General features: G+C 53.7%; 6 protein-coding genes across 6 annotated transcripts; 5 read left to right on the top strand and 1 right to left on the bottom strand.

The window, feature by feature from the left end:
• Window positions 1-481: 481 nt before the first annotated feature.
• CPAR01_00940 (chitin recognition protein) lies at window positions 482-2,995 on the top strand (the record flags this gene model as incomplete). Its single annotated transcript, XM_060485230.1, has 5 exons — window positions 482-565; window positions 622-1,078; window positions 1,151-1,689; window positions 1,740-2,079; window positions 2,763-2,995. The coding sequence occupies 5 exons, from the start codon at window positions 482-484 to the stop codon at window positions 2,993-2,995; spliced, it is 1,653 nt and encodes a 550-aa protein (XP_060356087.1).
• Window positions 2,996-3,695: 700 nt separating this feature from the next.
• CPAR01_00939 (uncharacterized protein) lies at window positions 3,696-4,199 on the top strand (the record flags this gene model as incomplete). The annotated part of the gene is made up of 1 exon (XM_060485229.1): window positions 3,696-4,199. One exon carries the CDS (start codon window positions 3,696-3,698, stop codon window positions 4,197-4,199), a length of 504 nt encoding a protein of 167 aa, XP_060356086.1.
• A 1,665-nt stretch (window positions 4,200-5,864) lies between these two features.
• On the top strand, window positions 5,865-7,455 carry CPAR01_00938 (uncharacterized protein; the record flags this gene model as incomplete). The annotated part of the gene is made up of 4 exons (XM_060485228.1): window positions 5,865-6,130; window positions 6,192-6,214; window positions 6,267-6,672; window positions 6,765-7,455. 4 exons carry the CDS (start codon window positions 5,865-5,867, stop codon window positions 7,453-7,455), a joined length of 1,386 nt encoding a protein of 461 aa, XP_060356085.1.
• A 5,077-nt stretch (window positions 7,456-12,532) lies between these two features.
• On the top strand, window positions 12,533-13,072 carry CPAR01_00937 (uncharacterized protein; the record flags this gene model as incomplete). The annotated part of the gene is made up of 1 exon (XM_060485227.1): window positions 12,533-13,072. The coding sequence occupies one exon, from the start codon at window positions 12,533-12,535 to the stop codon at window positions 13,070-13,072; it is 540 nt and encodes a 179-aa protein (XP_060356084.1).
• A 2,303-nt stretch (window positions 13,073-15,375) lies between these two features.
• CPAR01_00936 (uncharacterized protein) lies at window positions 15,376-17,329 on the top strand (the record flags this gene model as incomplete). The annotated part of the gene is made up of 3 exons (XM_060485226.1): window positions 15,376-15,530; window positions 15,638-16,417; window positions 16,468-17,329. The coding sequence occupies 3 exons, from the start codon at window positions 15,376-15,378 to the stop codon at window positions 17,327-17,329; spliced, it is 1,797 nt and encodes a 598-aa protein (XP_060356083.1).
• Window positions 17,330-17,899: 570 nt separating this feature from the next.
• On the bottom strand, window positions 17,900-21,547 carry CPAR01_00935 (uncharacterized protein; the record flags this gene model as incomplete). The annotated part of the gene is made up of 2 exons (XM_060485225.1): window positions 17,900-20,187; window positions 20,239-21,547. The coding sequence occupies 2 exons, from the start codon at window positions 21,545-21,547 to the stop codon at window positions 17,900-17,902; spliced, it is 3,597 nt and encodes a 1,198-aa protein (XP_060356082.1).
• Between the last annotated feature and the right edge of the window lie 1,357 nt (window positions 21,548-22,904).

The raw sequence follows: 22,904 nt of genomic DNA, 5'->3' as shown, positions 1-22,904 counted from the left end.
GATTGGCGACGCCATCGGACTCTGTCGCGGAATTCTGCATCGCAATAACGCCCAGCGGGGAGGGAGGACTATTCCCGCCGCATTTCTTTTCTGGACACTTTCCGCCCACGGCAGGACCGCAGGAGAGAAGGAGGAGCCGTTATGGAGGGGGTCCGCGCCTGGCTCTTGGAAGATGGAAGATGTAACTTGCGGGAGGTGCGATTGTCCCTTTACTTTCTAGGTGTTATTTAGAGAAAGAACTACCCTCGAAATGCGTTCATCATGGAGAAGCAGCCAGCAACTGCACTCGCCTTCCCAGTTTCCTAGACTTGGGCGCCGACGTCATCGTTACTGAAGTCCGCATTGCCTCCAGAATCACGAGAACTCCTGTCTTCAAGCCAATATTGGCTGTCAGAAACCTGTCGTCCTCTTCTGTCTCTTTCTTTCGCTTGTCTGCCCTTGATTCCCCATATACCACTTTGCTGCAATGGCGCTGTTCAGGATGTTCGTTTTGTTGAGCATAGCAGTCTCATGGTGTTCTGCAGCTTTCGACCCAACTTCGAAAAACAATGTTGTTGTCTACTACGTAAGAAGACTCATTTTCAAATCGTCTTCGTGACTCTGGGACTGACAATGTAACAGGGGCAAGGTCCAAATCAGGGCGACCTAATAAACCAATGCCAGCAGCCCGAGATTGATGTAATTGTCCTCTCGTTCGTGCATCTTTTCCCAGCCCAGGCAAACGGATACCCTGGAACAAACTTTGGTAATCGATGCGGCGGCCAAGTTTACCCAGGTCCTGGCTTCAACGGTGTCATCGACCCTTCCAAAGATCAGTTGCAGTCAAATTGCCCTAGTCTCAACGCTCAGATTCCAGTATGCCAGCAGCAGTATGGCAAGAAGATATTGCTGTCACTCGGAGGTGGCGTGGTATCATACCAGCTCACAGGCAGAAACGAGGGTGAACTCCTGGCAACTTACTTGTGGTACATGTTCGGACCGAAAGATCCCAACTGGACAGGGCCTCGTCCATTCGATTACAACGGGCAAGCGATTGAGGTTGACGGATTCGATATGGATATAGAGCATCCATCCACAGGTGTGTTAACATCTTCGCCGTCCCCTGGTCGATGCGTTCCATGAATGGCAGCTGATGCTTAGCTACCTGCAGACAATTCGGAAGGCTATATTGCCCTAGTGACCCTTCTGCGTACATTCTATGCCACAGCTTCGAAGCAATACTACCTGACTGGCGCTCCTCAATGCGTCGTTCCAGATGCCAACATGGCTGCGATGATCTCCGCCGCCAAGTTCGACATGATCTTTGTCCAATTTTACAACACCCCTAGTTGCTCAGCTGCGACTTGGGCAGCTAGCAACCCATCCTACACCCCTGGTTCAACATATCAGCAAGCCGGGTTCACGTTCGATGCCTGGGTTCAGTGGCTATCGAACACCCCAAGCAGAGACGCAAAGGTGTTCATCACCCTACCTGGTTCTTCAGATGCCGCCAATGCTGGGAACTATATCACCCATCAGCAGGCAAATAATCTCATCAGCGCGTACTACTGCCGGCCATCTTTCGGAGGCGTGGCTGTTTGGGAGGCAACTCGCGGTGACGGCAACCCCTATAACGGCAAATCTTTCCAGGCCACCATGAAAATTTGGCTGCAGGGAGCTGCAGCAGACACGCGACTCGCGAGCTGCCAAGTAGGTGAACGAATTCCAGACAGAGTATCACCCCGCTGACAAACAAGTAGGCACCATCAACAACGACAGCATCTTCTAGCCAACCGACGACATCGACAACACCGACACAGCCCAATCCCGGCGAGCCTGGTTCTTGCGGTCCCGGTGTTGGATCTTGCGGTAGCGGATACTGCTGCAGTGCATATGGATATTGCGGGACGACAAGTGCTTACTGCGGAACGGGTTGCCAGCCGGGCTTTGGCACATGCAGCGCGGGAAGCAGCTCCGGAGGCAGCTCCGGAGGCAGTTCAGGAGGCAATTCAGGAGGCAGCTCTGGTGGCAGCTCCGGTGGTAGTTCCGGCGGTAGCTCAGGCAGCGGTGGGAGCTCAGGGCTGCCGGTCGCAAGAGACGGTGCGTGTGGTGCAGGAATAGCTACTTGCCGAGGCAACGGTGACTACCAATGCTGCAGCAAGAATGGATGGTGTGGTAATTCTGATCTCTACTGTGGTGCTGGGTGCCAACCCGGTTATGGCATTTGCAGTTGATTTCGAGAGCAAAACTGGGGTCCGGTACATAGATATCTTTGGCGTGCTTGTACATGAAAAGGAATGACACCATAGTAATACAAGAGCTTAATCTTAGTTGATAAAGCTGGAGCTTGTAATTGACTGTGAATAATGTCCATGGTATGGACCGACCACACCTTTGAGAGGCTGTTACGTGAAATGGGAGGGTGATGTGCGCATCAAGCTCTTCCCTGGGCAGCGGGCAGCGAGCACAGATGCCATTCTCCACCTGCTGGGATCTTCCTCCACGACTCCACAGCCTCCCACCGTTCCACTCCATCCATCCCACTGCACATCGCCGATCCGATATTCCAACTTCACTGCCTTGCTACGCACGTATACACTTGCTCTCGAATTACAACTACCTCTTGTTAGATGACTTGGACCACAACATTGGATGACAACTTATTTCCTGGAGACGGCGAGCGAAGGCCTCGGATGGGACGTCGTCGAACCTTTAGATTCAAAGCCCGTTACTGAAACTCTCTAGTTGCCCGCGGCCCGAAGATTACTAACTAATTGTAGTAGATGCTGCCGACATGCATACTCGAAACACAGATGACAGATCCGGGCTCCTCGCCATACGGCAGTTGACAGACGCCGGAGTTTTCCCCGAATGTTACCTCATTCGCGTCTTACGACCAAACCTCTCGGCTCTCGGTGCGCCATTCGATAATGGTGGGGACACTTGGGAAACCTTCTGTGTTGTCGTTCTGTCCGTCCCATCTCGCCAGACCACTAGAAACCTCACAGGCGGCTAGACTGAGTCCAATGACTCGCCAACATCTGCTTACTCCTTCTTATTCCCACGCGTCCAGGACTACTGTGGTATGCCACCGGAACGTCAATAAGAAGCTTCTTGTAATTCGCCGAAAAGCTAATCGGCTGCCGGGCTGACAGACTGGCGTTCGACTAATCGGCCCCGAAGATGGCGGGAAAAGATGTTTCCTATTACCGGCCAGGTAATTGGACCTCTCTAAAATCGATACCCACCCCTTTGCACATCTGTCGCACATGTGTCGTCCATCGAACAAAATCATCACGACTTGATTCATGAAGTGGTGGTTCCCCCGCGTATGCACGACAACCCTACCGCTATTGCTGCCGACATCGCTGCCGGTCTCTCCGCTAGGTTGATGCGGCCAACGGCCGAGAAAGATGTCATCCCCATGCGTTGGGACCTCGAGCTAATCTTGGAGCCATTGGAGCCAAGATGGGAGAACTAGCCCCATCGTGAAACCCGGCTTCGAGAAGATTTGCGGACGGCCCGCTCCTCAGGGGCTCAATGCCGCAGCTTTCTTTCTTGTCAATCAGCCTCTAGCCGAACATATTGCGGGAAAGGAACCATAGCCTCGGTGCGACCTAGACTCACAACGACATCACAAACCATTACGTGATGTTCTGGCTCCAGTGCGCTGCTTGTCTTTTGCATGCCGCTAACCTTCGGATGCCCCGCAAACGATGACTCGAGTACCCTACGGAAATGGACTTTTGGCAGGGGGGCTAATTATGCCGACAACTTTCGGTATGACTGCAGCATGCGATTGTATGCAGAGACATGTGTCTTTCGCCAACACTGTATTTGCGCCTTACTGCAACGCTGCGAGATACCGAACTCCACCGAATCTCCCCGCTCAAAAGAAAAAGAAGGAAGGAGATGAGATCCGTGCCGGCTCGCTAATCCATGCATCCCGTCTTTTCGATGGAACGTTCCCAGAACGCGCGGTTAAATCCTTCCAACAAAAAGCCGACCTGCCACACCAATATGACCTCACGTCAAGGATGGGGGCGACGTGCTCCAAGATAACTGCCCGAAACCTCCAATATCCGATAGCTATTATGCGTAAGCGGAGCCAGGAGGACGGCAAATGCAATGGAAGCTTTCCATCTCTTCAAACCCCAAGCAGCCGCGGATTCCATCTTTCAATTACCAAGACGATAGTCGGCGCACGTTCCATGGGCTAGATTTGGGTCGAAACCTTCACAGTCACTTCCGACAAGCACATCCATGTATCCCGAAGCTTGAGGGAATACGAAGTCTTGTTTATATGAAATGGCCCTTACTTGGACAATTTCCAGTGCCCGGAGTGCAACATCCGGCACCGCTACTACGGCTCGTCCAGGAGGTTTTACGGGGTTTGATCAGGAAACCTCGAGATGGTTACACGGCGCCCGCGGCATTCCCGCCGTCTTCTTGCAGAACCAGATTAACTCCTGAGAAGCATACGTTGCCAATCTAGGGTGGGAGTTTCGCGCGAAGCATCAAGAAACTCTGCTTTGTCCTCAAGATACAGGAGGTTGTCGGCCACCTCCGCCAGCTCAGGGCTAATCCGAGCAGCTTCTTGACTCCAGATGCACGAGCCACGTGCTCCCCATACTTCTTTTCAACTATCCGTACGGACTTTTGAAATAGAAGAAAAGGCCGGCTTGGGTGATCCCGGAGCCAACAGTAGCATCTCGTGTTCGATTCGTCCATGTACGTTTCTACGCTGACGAGAAGACAGTCCCCAAGCGCAGAATTCGCAGCGAAGATCAGATGCCAAGCTTTCTTCTTTCTGCCCACTCCCTCCCTTCGTTGGGCCTCTCATCCCTCAGCTTCGCAGCCACGAAAGTCTCTTTTGGGGTTAAGTCGCCCGCCCTAATGCCGACGACCAAGTCATGTCCCAATGGCACCTTGCCAGGGATCGACGCCTTAAGCAGCTGCAGACATGTCCCTCACCGCTTCCATGGCCGATCTTCTGCCGCTCTCGCATTCCATGTCGTTCAATATTTGGCTTCGCTCTCCACTGGCACCATCAGCAGAGTTTTGGCTGCTCCCTCCACGTTGTCAGCCAGCAAGGGCCATCTTCTTTCAGCAGGAGACTGGGGGACTGGAATTGCCCTTTGAAGGATGACCATTTTGCTCACATGCTTTGCGTTTTCGCGATTGGGGGGGAAAACAGCACCCACTAGCGAACGTTACTTCTGATCCTCATCTCCCATCGGAATGGCCGGGGCTGCATGGTTTCTTCTCTGGCGTTAACGCTTACCCCGACTGGGCTTCGCCTTGGAAGGATGAAGCCGCCGTTTACTTCCAGCGTGGGTTACCTGCGGAAGAAGGCTGGTTTTCTTCCATGCTGCAGTGAAAAAACGTTCTAGTGCTAGTGTGTGTTGGCTCGTTGAAGGCGACGCCATCCGTACCGTTGTGCGTGTACCGTTCCCTGACTCGCCCATGAAACACGACGTCTTGGGTCCGATCGCAACGCTACTCTGAGTGTTTGCTGCTAGCCTAAAGTGCTCGCCTCAAAAACACCAGCCCTCTGCGCATTCTAACTCTCAGCCCCCTTCCTGTGCTCGTCCGCTCTCCGTTCTTGAACCGGCCACGAACGAGCCCAACTTTTCGAACAGTCAGATCGGGACCCTGCTAGACATTTTCCGAATTTTCACTTCCAATCGTGCATGACGTCGTGGAACCACTCTTTGTTGACCATGCTATCGGTAAGTTCTGTTGTTTAATCCCTTTTGTCAGTTCTTTTCCCTTCTCATCTCAACTATCCACTAACATCCACCTTCTCCGATCATGAAGCAAAATACGGAATAATATCTGTTAATGTCTCAGCCTCGCTGCTATGATGTTCAGGCTGGTCAATCATGATGACCCTCCTCTCCCCACACTTCAAGCTCGAAGAGGTCTCCGAAGATGACATGGTCATTGCATCTCTGGCCTGGGGCTTCACTCTCGGCTTCGGCTGGCTCACAGTATGGACGGCGATCAAGCAGACCACCGCCATGTACAGGCGGCAAGGCGATCGTATCTACCGGAACTCTTACATCTGGATGATTTGGCTAGAGATCCTCGTGTGTACCATCTTCAGCATTATATGTTGGCTGCATCTCAAGGGCATCATACCGCCAAGGTAAGTCATCAGTACTACTTCAAGATGTTGTCGATTTGATACTTACTGCCGACATGTTCAGCTTTGCATTCTACTTTTGCATTTGTAAGTTACTTTGTACGACCTTGTCTGCTGGGCCATCCACTGACCACCACAGTGACCACTTGGGCTCTCCAGGTTCAATTTCTTCTCCAAATTATCATTAATCGATGCGCCATTCTTCTTACCAACCAGAAGCGGGCATGGCGACTTAAAGTGGGCGTCGCCGTACTGATTACCGCCATCAATATTTCCGTCTACAACATTTGGGTGCCGGCTCGGTTACAGGTATCAGAACGATATATCGAAATCAACGAGTGGTGGGATCGCTGCGAAAAGGTCATTTACCTGATCGTCGATGGCGCGCTCAACATTTACTTCGTCCGCATCGTACAGAAGAACTTGGTCACCCACGGCCTGACGAAGTACAAGCGACTGACGCAGTTCAACATGTTCATCATTGGGTTTTCTTTGAGCATGGACGTGCTCATCATTGCGATGATGAGTCTCAACAACACATTTGTGTAGGTGTTCTTGCGCGAAACTCAAATTCTCATTGTGGACATGGCGATGGATTTTGGGTAAGTGTGTACCGCGTACTAACGTTGCTCTATAGTTATATGCAATTCCACCCTTTGGCATACATGGTCAAGCTCAAGATCGAGATGTCGATGGCCGAGCTGATTGGAAAGGTTGCTCGGAAACGCGATCTCGGCATTCTCTCTGCTGCCGACTTCAACGGAAACAACCGAGACTCGTACCAGCCATCCGAGTACAGCTTGCAGTTACCCACTTACGCGAGAGGTCGCCCCGTTGGTGGCATCGATGCTACGATCAGCAGCCAGCCTCCGAATCCCATCGAACTCAACAACGTTGCGAAGCCAAAGATACCCGCACTGCGAGGCGTTAACGTCGCTGCCGTCAGCTCCGGCCCAAGCAGTAGGAGACCTTCGATAGGTGCCGCGAACGCTACCGATGCAGATGGACAGCCCAAGATGGCGATTTACAGAACGCGGGAGGTAGTCGTCGAAATCGAAAGGGTCCCTCCCAATCAAGGCCACCAACCGAGTACGAGCCAGGCGAGTCAGCTTACCCTCGACGACTCTTTCGATATCACCAACTTTGAGGACGATTCATCGATCAAGGGTCTCTCGGCGGCTCAGAAATCACTGGCACTGCCAAACATCCAAGCCCCGTGGGCTACACAAGAATTTAGCACAAAGATATGGGACGGCACGAATTGCGACGAGGATCCCACCCTGCCGACAACGATCGCGAAGATTGGATCATGGCCAAAGGACACCTGAAAGAGGGGTTACAAATCAAGCGCACTACACTATCGAAACCACACAGCCGAGGCACATCGTCTGGCCAAGGTGGACCCCGACCACGCTCAGACTGAACCGAGCGGGTGATGCGGCGGGCGAAGCTTGGATGACGACTAAGGAACGCCACACATCACCCAATCGCTAGATCTATCGCTGAGTGGGAAACCCTAAAAAGAAATCGGTTGAACGCCTCCTCTCGCCCCCCTTTGTACGCCACATTCCCTCGTGCGGCTGTCTCAACCCTTTGAGTCTCGACGCTGTAGCGGAGGGAGGGGATGGAGGATTCGATACGCCTGAGACCCCCGTTCCTCGTAAGGCTCGATTCCGTTCAGTTTCAGCACTGCGGTTTCACAAAACGTTGCTGCAGAGAACTAGATCCGTAGATCCGATCTAGAGAGTCATCATTGTCGACTCGACGGGCTGAACTTTGTGGGATGAACGATTTAGTCGGGGACACCTATCGGCGTGCTGCCGAATCTGAGCCCAACCCAGCACTCCATTCCACTCCGACTTCTCCACGAATACAATTATCAATATGTTATGAAATCAAAATTAGACGAAGGCGAGCATGGCAGGCAAGACCTCGAGCTAGGTATAACCAGTTGCCTCTGAAGTGCTACTCTCACCGGTTACGAGCGACGGAGTAATTACTTGGATCTTTGATTTGGGCTGCGTACACCAAAAAAAGCCACGGTCACCGAGCAAGGCGTTCTACGGCCGGAACAAACTTTTGCGCGATATTCTTTTTTGTGATTTTCATTTAATGATACATGGGCACAGGAGCGCGAGCTCCTATTGTTATCTTTCAGGAATACCCCCGAGCTAGGATAAAAATATGAAATTTTGGTGTTGATGAGCCACTCGTGGCTTCATCGTTGATAAAAAAAATAAAGATTTCCAACATGCTTCACACATTGTGATGACTGAGGTTTTGTGAGTGAGTAGCATCCTATGTGCGGCTCTTTGCTACTCCAAGGAAGGGAGTCGGAGAATAGGTACTGACACGTCCGCGGGGGAATATTCGGAGTCAGTGGGATGGCACGGGTATCCTGGCCGTTTGTTGCACCAGTGTTTTCCCTTGGTGACCGTTTCGACTATGTTGGATTTCATGGTGCTTCGTAGGCTGGGCGCGGCGGCTGGGTCCTGTACGGAACGGTAGCACCCGCTTCTCCCGTTCCCCCCTCATCACGGTTTTGTGAAAAGAAGGCTTTGTAATGGGTGATAGTTTCATCGTTTGTTGGTTATCTGGTCTTGGTGGCTATATTTGTTTCGGGTACGGTACCTAGGCTATAGGCTGTGTGTTACATGATGAGAGGTAGGGAGTCTCCGAGCTAAACGACTGTGGAACCTCAATGTGTAAGTTCTAGTGATATGCTTAAATCTTACAAGCATATATGACTGAGTAGGACGGGATCTAGAGCACGAATAGTTGAGACTCAGATCTTCGATTTCAAGCGGGCGGCAAGCATGGTCACGATGGGATATGCTACCTCGATTATACTAGCCTCCCTCAGCCTTCTAGATAAGCAAATCCAAGCGAATGGTAAATGATTTCTCCCAAACTGACTCTTCTACGTTCAATCTGCCTAGTCTTGGCTATCTAGTCTTGGCTATCTACTCTTACATCTCTGTCTTATTCTGCATGCAGGCTACCTCAAGCCAGGTCAAGAGCTTCCCATCGTTGGTAAGGTCGCTTGGCCTGGGGCATCACAAGTCGTGGCAAGCTCCTTGAACGTCTTCCTCTTTGTGCAAGCATCGCTACTCTAATTTTATCCCTGTTGTACGTGTTTCTTTGGAACTATGCGTACCGTGTTCTGATGAACGCAGACAGGCCACTTGGAGAGCCGGCGTCTGGGCGACCCACTTTCACCGGTACTCGGATCCGGATACAATGAACGGCTCCGAACGGAGAAGCATTCGTCGGCAGACTAGAAAATAAGTCCCGCACCTCAGCCTCGCTTTTCCCACTGCTATTTGAAGATGGGGGTAAGTGATTCGCCGGAGCAGGTTAACTGTGCCTCTTTTGGATGAGTTAACAATGCAGTGCATGGTGCAACGCCCAACAAGTCAACTGCAGTTTTCAAGCCGGTCCCCTTCCCCCCACCTCCCACCTCTCTACTCATCTCCTCTCCTTGCCCAATAACTGAGCAGAGGCCAACCCTCCAGCATTCCAAAAACCCTCTAAATAAGTTGAGAATGCTGTTCCGGACTTGATCTAAGACTGCATCGAAGATGTGAGTGGTGCGTGCAAATCGAGTGTAAAACCCACCAGCCTGCACCAGCGTCCAAGCCCTCACAACTGGTGGACAAAAATGAGGTCGGAGTCGCAGCATGCCAAGCGTCCATAGCGACGCGCATCCAGCGTAACTCGCTTTGTTTGAAGAATTCGAACTATAATACCATCATCTGGAAAGTCCAGAGAAGATGGCCAACTTTGGAGAGGATCCGCCGCTAACGTTTGTCTTCAGCCTATTCGAGAAGGGTGTTGAAGACCCTCCGCGTGAGTTAAGAATGCAGTGAACTACTCGACTCGCTTACTCACTTTTCACGCAGAAAGGAGCCGAGTAAGCATCCCCTTCGAGATCTCTTTGGGCGGGTTAAAGATGCAGTGAATGTGAGTGTTATGTGGCTGGGCTGAGTTGGTAACGCCATCACGATTGCCTTGGACGCCTTTTTTCGGTAACGACGGAGGGGCTGTGGTACGCGGATGACTTCGGCGGACGTGTTCAATCGCTCAGGTATGGTCGCGCCAAGGCTGAAGATTCGTTCGTGCGACCTTTGGTTCACTTTGTCACTTTCTAAGTCTCGGTGCCTCGAATAGGTCACCAGTCTGACATCACGCCAGGCCCTGTAGCCGCCAGTCTTTGCTTTACTCGCATCGTAACGCAGCTAGGTTCTAGAGCCCTCTATACTCCTTTCGTTATTGTGGCATCGAGCTCGTTGTTTGGTTCTAAGATACTGTTTGATGTCATTCGGGTTTCCGAAGCTCCTTGGTGTGTGTTAAACTCCTACAATTTCTACTATAGCAGTGAGCCTAGTAGATGTCAGGCGGTGCCAAAGACCCACTTCCACCGGCGACCGGCTCCGGTCGTCGTGTAACGGAGAGGGAGGCCTCTGCTGACAACTCGGGGGGCAGAAAACGTGGGCCCCATTTACAGTGACCGACTTGCCTCCTTTCTCCGACGACACGGAACAACAAATCTCCTTTTCGTGAGCTATGAATGCAGTGCAATGAAGAGGATGGAGTGGCTGGCCCGTCACGGGCCCTTTGCGTGGGTTAAGAATGCAGTGCTTGGACCTGTGTAGGTTATCAGGCAGAAAAGGGGTCTAGGTAGACGGTTAGGTAGGGGTAGTAAGTAGGCAGTTTAGGCCCATACAGACGGACCCTTCCACTTACTTCCACTTACTAAAAGATCGCGGGCTTTACTTACGAACGTCCTCTCCTATATACCTAATACGCATAATAGACCCCTATATTAACCTCGTTACGACCGAAAGGTCTGACCTGCCCACGTGTATACTAACAACCTAGAAACAAGGTCTGAGAATCAGAATCAATTTGCCAATGCCTAAGCGTTTAGTAACGTCTGACTCGCGATGATGAGGTTCAATCGCCGAATTAAGCCCTTCAGATAAATAACATCCGCAGGTGAATCCTCTCTAGTTCACCACTGTGCAGCATCTTCTCGTGCCAAAAAGCCCTCAAATCATGGTTTCAAGAGGGGCTATCACAACGGGTACTCTCACCGTCGCTGCTGACTCTTCCGCCCCCCCGCCCCCCTTCGTCTACGGAGTACCTTAGCATGTGGAAGACCCTTCGAGTGAGTTAAAATCGCAGTGAAATATAGGGCTGCGGTCACAGTCTGCACCGCCGGCTTTTACCTTGCAGCCAGCTGAACTCTCAAGGCTTACTCTCTCCCATCTCTGCGCGTCTGCTCCCAAACAAGGTCTCAGATGACGACTCCTCCCTCGTATCGCAAACACCTCTAATTGGTCAGCCAATAAACTCGACAAATCCCGTCGCGAAGCCCGGGCGACCTCGGTGCACGCGGGGCACCGCACCGGCTCCCTCCCGGGAGCTCCGCTGAGGACCGGTGGGATAGTTATCGAACCAAGAGAGTTCCCGATGGTGGCACAGATGGTGGCACAGCACCACCAGCATCCATCCAACAGGCCTCCCGACTTCCGAGTCCCTTGGATGCAACCATCTAATAGTTAGTGCCTCCCTTACCTCCCCGATTGCCGGTTGCCGGGCAGCGGCCAGTCCCCGTGGCTGCGGCCGATCCGACGCCAATGGTAGCCCAGCATATCAAACTACCATTTAGTAAACTACTGCATGTCGGACGGATGTAACGACGTGGGCTGGCAAGCTTCCGGAGCTTGGGGAGCCTCCAACCAACGGCCCAACGCGATGTTTCCTTCTCCCTTTTTTCCCTTACGTTTTTTACCCTTTCTCCACACAAAGGAGGCTCCTCCCAGGACTAAAACTACGCCATTGTGGGCCATTACGGGGAGGATCGACTCCCACCAGACAACGGGGCCAGTCTCCCAATCAACGGCCCAAATATTAATAGGATCGACCGCGGGGAAGAAAGAGAGAGAGAGAGCATGGTGGATGCACAACTAAACCTGCATTGCAGGCTTGCAGGCTTGCAGGCTTGCGGGCTTGCGGCTGGAGCACTGCCGGGATGCGCAGAAAGGCTTTCAGCTTTTTCGTTTGTTGTCACACGTCAGACTGGAGCCACCGCGCCCATCAGGATCCAGAGCAGGGAAACAATACACGACAAAAAGCAGGGAAACGAAGAAGAAAGAAAAGGGATGGGATTTCCTTGGGCTCGCTAAAGACTTGGTAGAAAGAACAAGATCCATATTTACTTACCTCCCCGTCCCCCTTTATGTCCAGCTCCAGTGATTCTGCTCCTTCTTTCTATTCTCATTTCGCAGCCGCCATCACCAATCACTGAAGCATAAAAAACGAACATCACGACACCTCAACTCCTAATACCAAATCGCAACCACACCCACACACCAAACCACCCCACACAAAACCGCAAACATGTCTTCTACAGCAGTATCAACAGGCACAGCCGCCGCCCCCTCCGCAACCTCGACCTGCACCGCAAGCCTCTACGACACCCCCGAACACGACCGCGTCTGCGCGATGCCCTACGGCGGCAACCACACAGACATCATGTCCGCCTGCTGCAACGACGCAGACGTGGTCGCCTACTACGACAACTGCGGCCTCTACTGCCTCGCCCTAGACCAATCCGTCAAAGACCTCCAGGACTGCCTCTTTGAGCAGGGCGCGGGCTACACCGAGGTCTTCTGCCGCGACAACGGCAACGTGAACGCCTCCGCCACGGCGACGGGCAACGTTGACCCGCCCGCTTCGGCGCAGGCGAGCGTCGTCGCGTCGGGCGGTTCCGGGTCCGGGGCTTCATCTTCGGCGAGCGGGAGTAGGAGCAGCTCGAGTTCCACGTCTTCCGCTAATGCGGCGGCGGGTGTGCATGTCCCTGCTGGGGTGAACACGCTTGGACTTACAATTGGCGCTTTGCTTCTTTCTGCTGCGACGTTCGGCGCTCTTCAGATCTAAGAAGAAGATGAGTTATCCGAGAAGGAATCAAAGCTTTAAAATTGGGGCGATGGAAATGAACATGGCTGGGCTATGGAGGTCCCGAATATGAAGTGACAAACGGCCGATCAACATAATGAGACCACATCACAACAGTGCGATATTACTCGGTAAATACGGCCGAAGGCAGCTAGCTACCAAGCCCAGCATAATAGCAGCAGAGTACGGAGAAGAGCACGCGATATCCCGTCTGCGTTCACAGGAGTAAAATTGTATTTAGCATGTTGTTCCAATCAAGTTAGTACCGAACCTTTTGGAGAACGAAACCGCCTGCGGCGTTCACCGTTCCGTGGAGCACTTGAAATCATTGTAAGCTGGCGAGTGTTCCTCGCGAATTCCCACCCGAGGCTCACAGCCCTGAGAGGCGCCCAAAGTGACCTGCAGTCGCATAAGCGGCACCTACCTTTTGTACATAGTAATGACCTTGGGAAATGCACCATCTCATAACCTGCGCGAACCTGCTAGCGCCCGTCTTTCCTCTGGGATTGGGTAGTGATTAGGCCTATTGGCCGGTCCTTCATTCCAGCCTAGTCAAAGCAAGGTGCGATGCAAGGACTTCACTGCAATTTAAACTCACTCAAAGTGCCTACGTTGTGCTCACCTGAGATGGGAGGTAGGGAGCAAGAGCCAGCGGCGGCGGCGAGAGTGGCGAATGCTCCCAACTTACTAGAAGGAAGCGGAGGGACGTTTGGCACGGGCAATGATCGGGAGGAGCAGATTCGACTGCGGGTATGTCGCCTCATGGGCTGATTTGTTTTGTGATTGAACCTCACTATCGCAAGCCAGCACTGCTACACCGTGAACTTGGACGCCGATTCGCATCTCCGCTCTTCCGGCATTTATGTCGCTCAGCCTCTATATCCTGCAGCGTAAGCAACGCTATGGGAGTATACGAGTTCACTGCATTGATGATTACGGCGGAGAGCCTGGGAGTGCTGAGGCAGGTGACTCAGCTTTGCTGGGTGAGTTTCACCCATACGGGCGGTCCATCGAACGCCTTCTTTCGCTCATGACGAGGAGATATTCGTCTTCGTGGCGTTCAAGAAGGAAGCGCTGCACTTGAAGGCTGCAAATGGGTCCAAGTTGTTTTACCCCGACGAGCCAGCGAATGCCTCCCGCTTGGTGATTCCGGACCACCGCGACCGCCGGCTGCCGTTAGAAAGTGGGCCCCGGGCCGTCCCCCCGCACCCCCGAGACTGAATGGCTCGCTGCTCACCTTGTTCGTTCGACGTATACATTCATTCTTCTAGGAGGAAGTAAATCAACGCTCCCAGTGATTTCACTTCATTCTTGGACAAGGTAGGCGCACTTGTCACACCAAAGAACGCCATGACCAGTGGAACCAGTCAACCAGGTAGATGCCACAGTCCTAGGACTTAGAGGAGATAGAGGGACCTTTGGTTTATGATATGAATCATACTGCCTTACGTTCTGTAAACAGACATATCCGGGAATTTATTCTGTCGTAACATACACGATGGAGAACTTGGAAGAAAGCGTGAGAGGGTGCGAGGCTAGATTGCGGGTAGTGAGATTATCGATAGTGTAGTAGCAAGACCGTAGAGAGACTTTACCCAATACCAGAGAATGAAACCCTTGCTGGACTGGCAATGGCCTTGGATGATCCTGAAGCTTAATAGAATCGTCATGCACCACTAACCACAAACTCGGATTCAGACGTCTCCAGACAGAAATATTGCGTCAAAGATGCATTACCCTCGGCTACCATGCACCCTCGGCTAGGACATGATGCCAGGCCCACATGAGCTCCAAGAGACGGCAGTTTGCCGCTGGCCCTTCCCCATTGCGGGAGAATGCTAAACGATACGGATGACGACGGTCTACGGGCCCAGCACTCTGGTAACCATTGTGCGAGGGCGTCGGGGAAAAGCAATGACCCCCCTTGCGGGGAAACAATCTGGGGAAATCGCAGTGCACCCCAGAGAATCCCCACATTCTCCGCATTTTGAACAGCATCTAAGCATCTTTCTTGAGCTTCTTTCATCTCTACCCCATGTCGGCAGTTCATCTGATCTCGACTTCTGCTGAACATTCTTCCTGCCATCCTTGCCATGCCCATGTTTCCCCCTCCGCGATCTCCAGCTTGGCTCCAGCCGGGCTGCCGGGCTGCCGGGCCTCTGCCGGCCATTTGGCTATAAAGATCCATCGTGTCCTCCCGCCAAGACCTGGTCTAAAGCTGGATCTCGGGCACGGCATTGCATCTCGAGAGGAAAGCGAAACACCAAGCTCAATCAAACTTCGTCATGCAGTTCGTCTTGACTGCCAGCGCGGCCGCGCTGCTGCTCGCGGCCTCGCCCGCTCTTGGTGCCGGCGTTCCACCGAGCGGTAATGCCACCAACCCTGTCGTCAACCTTGGCTCGGCTGGTTCTTACCTAGGCGTGGTTCAGAACAACGGAACGTATGTCGAAACTCTAACTCTAACCTTGCTCCCTTGTCCTTCCATGACTTTGATCCTCCCGAGACAAACTACATAGCTGACTCTGAATTTCTTGGGTTCGCGAAAAGTGTCGTCTCCTGGAAGGGAATCCCGTACGCCGAGCCCCCCGTCGGCTCACTCCGCTTCATGCCTCCCAAGGCCCTCGCGGCTCGGGGCTCAGACGTAATCGACGTGACAGAAAATGCCCTGCGCTGCGTACAATTCGCCGGCGCGCCGTACGGGGTCATCAACAGCAACATCGTCGGTCCGCGCTCCGGCCCGGGCCAAGAGGACTGCCTCAAGCTGTGGATCTGGAAGCCCGCCAAGGCCAAAGCCGGCGACAAGCTCCCCGTCATGTTCTACATCCACGGCGGCGGCCTGCAATACAGCGCGGCGCCCAACAACGACTTCAGCGACTGGGTCGGCCAGAGCCAGGACTTCGTCGCCGTCAACGTCGGCTACCGCCTGGGGGCTCTCGGCTTCATGGCCCACCCTGACCTGCCCTCGGCCAACGCCGGTCTGCTTGACCAGCGCCAGGCCCTCCGGTGGGTCAAGCAGAACATTGCGGCCTTTGGCGGCGACCCCGGCGATGTGACCGTCATGGGCCAGTCCGGCGGTGGCTACGCCGTCGTCTCGCAGATGGTGCTCTACGACGGGGACAACCAGGGTCTGTTCTCCAAGGCTGTGCCCCGTTCCGTGCAGAGGTCTCCCAGCTTCCGCGTCAACGAGCTCGCGGACCGCAACGCCGAGTACTTTAAGCTGCTCAACTGCACCAACGGACAGGCTCAGTTGGACTGCTTCCAAGGTGCCTCTGTTCCTGCACTAGTAAATGCCTACAACGCCTTGCTCAAATACAAGGCTTCTTCAGGGTATGAGACCACCACCTTGAAACTCCGATATGCTGGCAAAAGAAAACAAGTCCCTCTGCTAACGTAATTCTCGGACCTGCCAGCGAATTCAACAACCTCACCTTTGGCAGCTCAGGCGCCTTCCTGCCCATGATCGACGGCGTCACCCTAACCGACTCAGTCTCACGGCTCTTCAAAAAGGGCAAAGTCGCAAAGGTCAAGACAATCGTGGGCTTCGTCAACGACGAGGGCGCCAACACGGCGCCCCGCAACACGAGCGCCCTCGACTCGACCACGAACGGAATCTGGAACCTGACCGACAGCCAGGTCAAGCAGGCCGCCAGCTACTACCCCAACAACTCCACCTTTGGCTATGCCAGCCCAGACAACTTCTTCCTGACCCTCTTCAAGTCGTACATCATGGCCCTCAGCCCGTTCGGGGAGCAAGGCATCACCGGCTCCGAGCGCCTCGTGGGACGATACATGTCCAAAGCCGTCGGCGAGAACAAGGTCTGGGCATTCCGCTTCAACGCCCCCGGCGTCGGCACGAACTACTCCAGCACCAACCCGTACCCGCTCAACTACGTCGCTCACTCCGCCGACAACAGCTACCTCCAGAACGCCACGGCCGTCATGACGCCCTTTGAAAAGAGCCTCGCGCTCGAGTGGCGCGCCTACATCGGTAGCTTCATCCGCCGCGGCGACCCGAACAAGGAGAAGCTCGCCACCTCGCCCACGTGGCACAGCTACGGCGCCCTGGGAGCAGGGGAGTCTGTCGATTCCCCAGTGAGATTGGTCCCGCAGTTCGCATACCAGAGTAACGCGAACGCGAGCTTGCCCACGAGCACGCAGCTCGAGGTGTCGCAAAAGGCTCAGCTCGAGAGGGTGGATTGGTGGTTGACGGATGCTATTTTGGATGCGACTCGCGTGTGAACAAGAAGGGAAGTATTTAGTGCAGCCGTATGCAAATCCTGTCTCTGCCTGTTCCATCCAATGTGCTTAGACAATAGATAATTCCCTCAGTCTCGAGGTGTGAGGCGTCATAGCCTTCTATCACGAGCCCAAGGTCTACATATAGTTAATGTTGAATGACTAGTACTTAGCTATCTCATATTTCTACTATTCTGTAGTGTGTTCAACAGGTATGGAAATTTTAGGATGGTCCAATTCAGCAAGCCAACCGCACACCACGGGAACGATAGCTCGGGGAGCATTGAGGACGCGGACCGGAGGTGGGTGTATTCTCAAGTTCTAGACCTCGCGGTCTCATCTGATTTATTACAAAGTGGACAAGCTTGAAGATCAATTAAACAGTAATCTTCAAGATGGAACGTTCAAAGTCATGTTTCATTACATTATCTGAGGCCAGGCAATATTCATACGTCAAAGCCCGCCTCTTACCAAAAACTTTCAGTAACCGTAAGTGCAGAAACGAGAACCCAGCATCCGTGATCATAATTCATACATGATGATAACGTCGTGATAACATGAACTTCTTTCCTTCTAGACTTGAGCCTTCGCCAAGCAATCGCCATCATTCCCATCTTCTCCAACGCAGACAATACCGTCAAACTTCGCGGCCGCTCGCCGCCCTATGATACTGCTGCGCTTCATGTTCCGGCTTGGCACCTCCTTCTTTTCGTCACCATAATGGCTGAGTCCTTCCATAGGGTTGATAGAACCCGGACCCATCATCGGCGTACCTCCCGCACTGTTATCGGGAACCGCAGAGTTGGCGGGAAGCGCGAGTCCATTGCTGTCAGACGACCCAGAGTCCCTTGCTCCTAGACTGCTGCCGTATGCGCCATCAGGGGGGGCCTTGGGCAGCGCATTGATGATGCTCTGGATGAGAGAAGCAATGTCGATCTGAGGCTGTGGTGCAGGGTTTGGAGACGCAGGAGGAGTGCTGCTGTCTTGAGGATTTCCTGCCGGGGGTGGTGGACGCTGACCTTGACCTGGTGTCTGAGGAGGTGATGCAGAGGGTACGGCAGGAGGTGCCGCAGGAGGTCCCGGAGCAGGATTCTGAGGTGCAGAAGGTGGGTTGCCGGCACCTCCATTGTTTCCGGTGCCGGATCCACTGTTGCCGTTGCCATTGCCGTTACCGTTGCCACCGCCGGCGCCATTGGCAACGTCGTCATCGGACGGCAAGCTCAAAGCCCGGCCGCTTCTACTGTAAACAGTAACAGCCCAGTCACCTCCACAAATGTCGGTTGATTTACCATCGCAGACTTCGTTGCACTGCTCTTCCGGGATGCGTACGGCCAGCTGGAACGCAGTGCCACACCAACACTCCTTGCCGTACTCCGTGCCGGCGAGCTGGAAACCCATCGAGCCACAATGTGCAATGCACTTCTCATTGGACATGCTCCCTGTGAAAAAGATGGATGGGTCGCCATCGAGCGTTCGAACGGCAGAGTCCTTGAAACATCCAAGATACTCCCAGCCAGTAACCTCAGGAGCGGGTTTAGGTTCACGGTTATCCGGAGATCCATTGCCAGATCCTGCACCTGCGTTGCTGCCGGGTCCTGGAATTGAAGGGCCGGTGTTGCTAGGGGCTCCGTTGCCGCTTGGTGCACCTGAGCCTGAGCCGTTACCAGGTCCATTGTTTGAGTTACCGTTGGCAGGGTTCGCAGGGTAACTACCGTACCCAGCTGGAGGATTTCCGTTAGGTGCCGGGGAGACGGGACTGGGAGGTTGGTTAGGGCTAGCTGGAGGGTTTGGATTGGACGGAGGGGGAGCAGGAGATGCAGCCGGTGGTTCGGGGATGTTTGCAGGACCACTGTTTCCAGAACCATCTCCAGAGCCACCGTCAGACCCAGATGGATCCGTGAGTTGGCCACCGGTGGTTGTGCAAGGCGTTGATGCGGGGTTGCCAGGATTGTCGTTGCCTGCGTCCCCGTTGCCGCTGCCATTGCCGCTACTGTTGCTATTACCATTTCCATTGCCATTGCCGCTGCCAGAGTTGTCCGGGATGGAATTGGGGGCCGAGCCGGCACCATTTCCTGGAGGGCCGGTGTACTGACCATTGCTCGCCGTCGTGCAAGGCGTAGATGCAGCCGGAGAGCCGCCATTGCCAGCGCCAGGGTCGTCGTTGCCAGGCGCTCCATTGCTATTGCCGTTGCCGTTGCCCCCGTTACTCCCGTTGCCATTACCACTGTTGCCAGAACCGTTGGTGTTTCCACCGTCTCCGGTACCACCATTGCCGATTCCAGTAGGTTGGGGAGCGACAAAAGCTGTCACAGTCTTGATCACAACGACAGGAGGATCGTTTGCGGCAGCGGGTGCCATGTTGTTGCTGTCGGGAGCACAGTACCAGCCACCTTTGCAGTGGTAACAAGGCCAACCCATTCCGCAGGGCGCTGGCAGCATTGGGGTTTCCTCTGGGGGACAAAACCATCCATTGAGACACTCTGAACAAGAGTAGCCTCGACCAGGGCAAGGACATGAGCCGGAAAGAGGCTTTGCTGGGGAAGCCGGGCATGCAGGGCATTGGACAACGGCAGGGCGATCGGAAATGGGGATAACTGGTGTGCCTGGTGGTATGTTGTTTCCAGAGGAAGGATCTTGTCCCTCGTCAACTCCGAAGACCGAGCCGCCTGCCTGAGACGTCGGAGAAGGGCTCTGTCCGTTTCCGCTGTTGGCTGGCACGCCGTTGGGATTGGAGACAGCTGTCCCGGCAGCGACAGTCAACGTTGTTAGGGGGCTGGCTGCGAGAGCTGATGCCGATGGCGAATCTCCTGCACCGCTACTTGCCTGGTTGGGGGCTTGAGTGGCAGCAGGTGAAGGGTTGGCTAGGGGAGTTAGTCAGTACACTATGCAAATCGAGATAGACTGTCTCTTACCTGGCTTAGGATCCACCGGTCTCGAAGATTGCACAGGTGATTGAGGCTGGCCTGCTGGAGCAGTATTCTGTGGATGGCCATTGTTGCCAGGGCCTCCAGCTCCAGCTTGCGTCGTAGGATTGCTGGAAGGAGGAGTAGCGCTTGCGCCACCAGCCGGAGACGATGCTGTTGGAGGCGGCTGCGAAGGTCCAGCTGTCAGAGTTGCTGCAGGAGTGGAAAGGCCAGGTTGAGAAGATGCAGGAGGGTTTGCTGGGACGACTGCAGAATTCGAAGCTGGGGCGTTAGACAAAGGCGCCGCCGACGTGGCGGGAGGAGAAGACTGCCTAGGGCAAGGAACAGTAATGAAAGTAGGAATTCCGCTCTCATACAGAACTCCAGTACAAAGATTTCCGTCGGTAGGCAAGTCTTCAGGGAGCCGAGGAGCTGTCGTTGGAAGCGGCATAATGACTGAAGCTGACTGCAGGACACTTGCAACTAAAGACGAAAGGCCTGGGACAACTGCGGTGGCACCGACGATGTCAGATACCGGAATCAGTGAGGGAAGGTTGTTAACAGCTGAGGGAATATGGCCGACAATGGAGGATACAACGCTGACAAGCACTTCTGGAATGTCGGTGATGATGGAGGCGCCGTTGCCAATAGCCGCAGTGACCTCAGAAACCGGGATGCCGCCAACGACTTGTGTCGGAAGAGGCACGGGCAGTCCAGACCCGGCAGGCAGAGGTAGAGCGGAGCCACCAACACCGACGATGCTGTTGACTGCACTCTGGATCGGAGGCAGGAGTCCACCATTGGATCCTTCGACATTCGGGATGGCTGTTGGAATGACGGGGCCGCCGCCAGGCTGGAGTATGGACACAACCGGCGCGGGTGCAACATTGGTGACAACCGATACGACATTTCCAGGGTTGAGGATGGATGGAACCGGAGTTACCACTGCTGCAAGTGCTGAAGTCAAAGAAGCGAGCAGACTGGGAATGCTATGGCCAACTTGAGGAATGACACCGCCAAGAGGACCTTGCTGTTGTTGGTTGTTAGGGGTGGGTGGCGCAGCCGCAGGGAGAGGAGTAGTGATGGCGGGTTGAGCAGGATTCGCAATGGTGGTAGTTTGACCACCGCCAAAGATCCATGGAAGGAATTGCCTGGCCTGGACGATGTTGTCCCTCTGAGAGAGGGTGGACTCTTCCTGGGATGGTCGAACAGCCTGGGTCACGGCAAAGGCAGTGAAGAGGGCCAAGATAACGAGAGCGATGCCGGCTGCGGTCTGGCTTTGGCGTTGTGAGGGCATCGAGGGCCCAGGCAGCCGCATGATGATGGTGTTTTGTTGCTGAAAACGCCCGAGAATAGAATGAGGGGAATGACGAGACTGTGTTGTATGGACAGCACTGCCCGAGGAAATGAAGGTTCAAAACTTGGGTTCCAAGAAAACGAGCCAAAATTGAAGCGAGAGTGTGATGTGTTGGAGAGAATGAAATCAAAACGAGGTGGATGGAAGAGAAGAAGAGGTTGAAGTTGGGATGGGACGGGGATATGGGGATTATATGCGGTTCGTCATGTTGGGCACACCGCTGCTGCTCATTTCACAAAGGGGCGAAAAGCAGGAAGCAAGTGGTGGAGGAAGAATGAGAGAGGGCCTTCCAGATTTCAAGTCAGACGCTCAAGAGAGCAGGAAAGGATGGTCCTCTTCCATTTTCTGCAATCATGTGAGGGAAAGAAGAGTACGCCTGTAGGCATTGACATTGAGCATCTTACCTAGTAGTCTTGCCTGCATCTTTTCATGGTACGCTCACCATTTCCATTTGGGCAAGTCAAGAACCAGCCCCTAAGTGTGTGTACCTTTCTGTTGAGATTTTGGGACATCAGAAGCATTAACGTCCGGCCGCGAAAACACTGGAATGAAAATCAAAAAGGAAAAAAAGAAGTTAAAAAAAAACAGGGATGGAGGGGGGATACTGACCTTATAATTCACGCCCCTATTCGGATTCGAACAGCGCGCCCCTCGTTTCCAGCACGGAAGCCATTGGAGTATTTCATTTACTATCGACTCTGCGTCAGAGTCTAACCACCCGGCCAAATGGCCGGATGGGGTGCTGGTGACAGGAAAGGCGAATAGGCCCCCCTAAGTACCCTCTCATCCTCCTTGGGAGGAAGGAGACGCGTGGAGGCGGGAAGGTGCTGGTGGGGCCGCTCCTGGGTGATATTCACCTGCCTCAGGTATCTTGTCAAGGGACCTTCCTGGCCTTGAACACTCATTCATTGCAAGAAGGTGTCTCACCTAGGAGTACCTTCCCTTGCTCCTGGATTTGGAAAGGAGGAAGTAATACGTTCCCTTCGTAGTGAGACTGGAGACACTCTTCCCTCTCACGTCGACTTTCCGCTTTGAGTAGTACATCTTATTACTCTTAGTAGCAGGTGGCCGGAATTATCGAGGCACAAACACCAGTAAGATGGCCAAGAAGTCAGACGATAGAGCTTGAACTTGGGTTTGCTTCCCCGAGGAATTCATGGCATCGATCACACATGGCTATTGCTCTGCTCGTGGTCGACATATTCAAACACTCATCACAGAAGCGAGCAGGCCACAAAGATATCGAGCCATTGCTATTCCCAAGCAGCACACATCTGACGGAGAAGGAAGAAACGCCCAATGCCAATTCTGCTGGCCA

This window comes from Colletotrichum paranaense, assembly GCF_030867605.1.
Source record: "Colletotrichum paranaense strain IMI 384185 chromosome Unknown Scaffold_1.1, whole genome shotgun sequence".
Classification (NCBI taxonomy): Eukaryota; Fungi; Ascomycota; class Sordariomycetes; order Glomerellales; family Glomerellaceae; genus Colletotrichum; species Colletotrichum paranaense.
The sequence above is the reverse complement of the archived record's forward strand: the minus strand, read 5'-3'. Positions and strand labels throughout refer to the sequence as shown.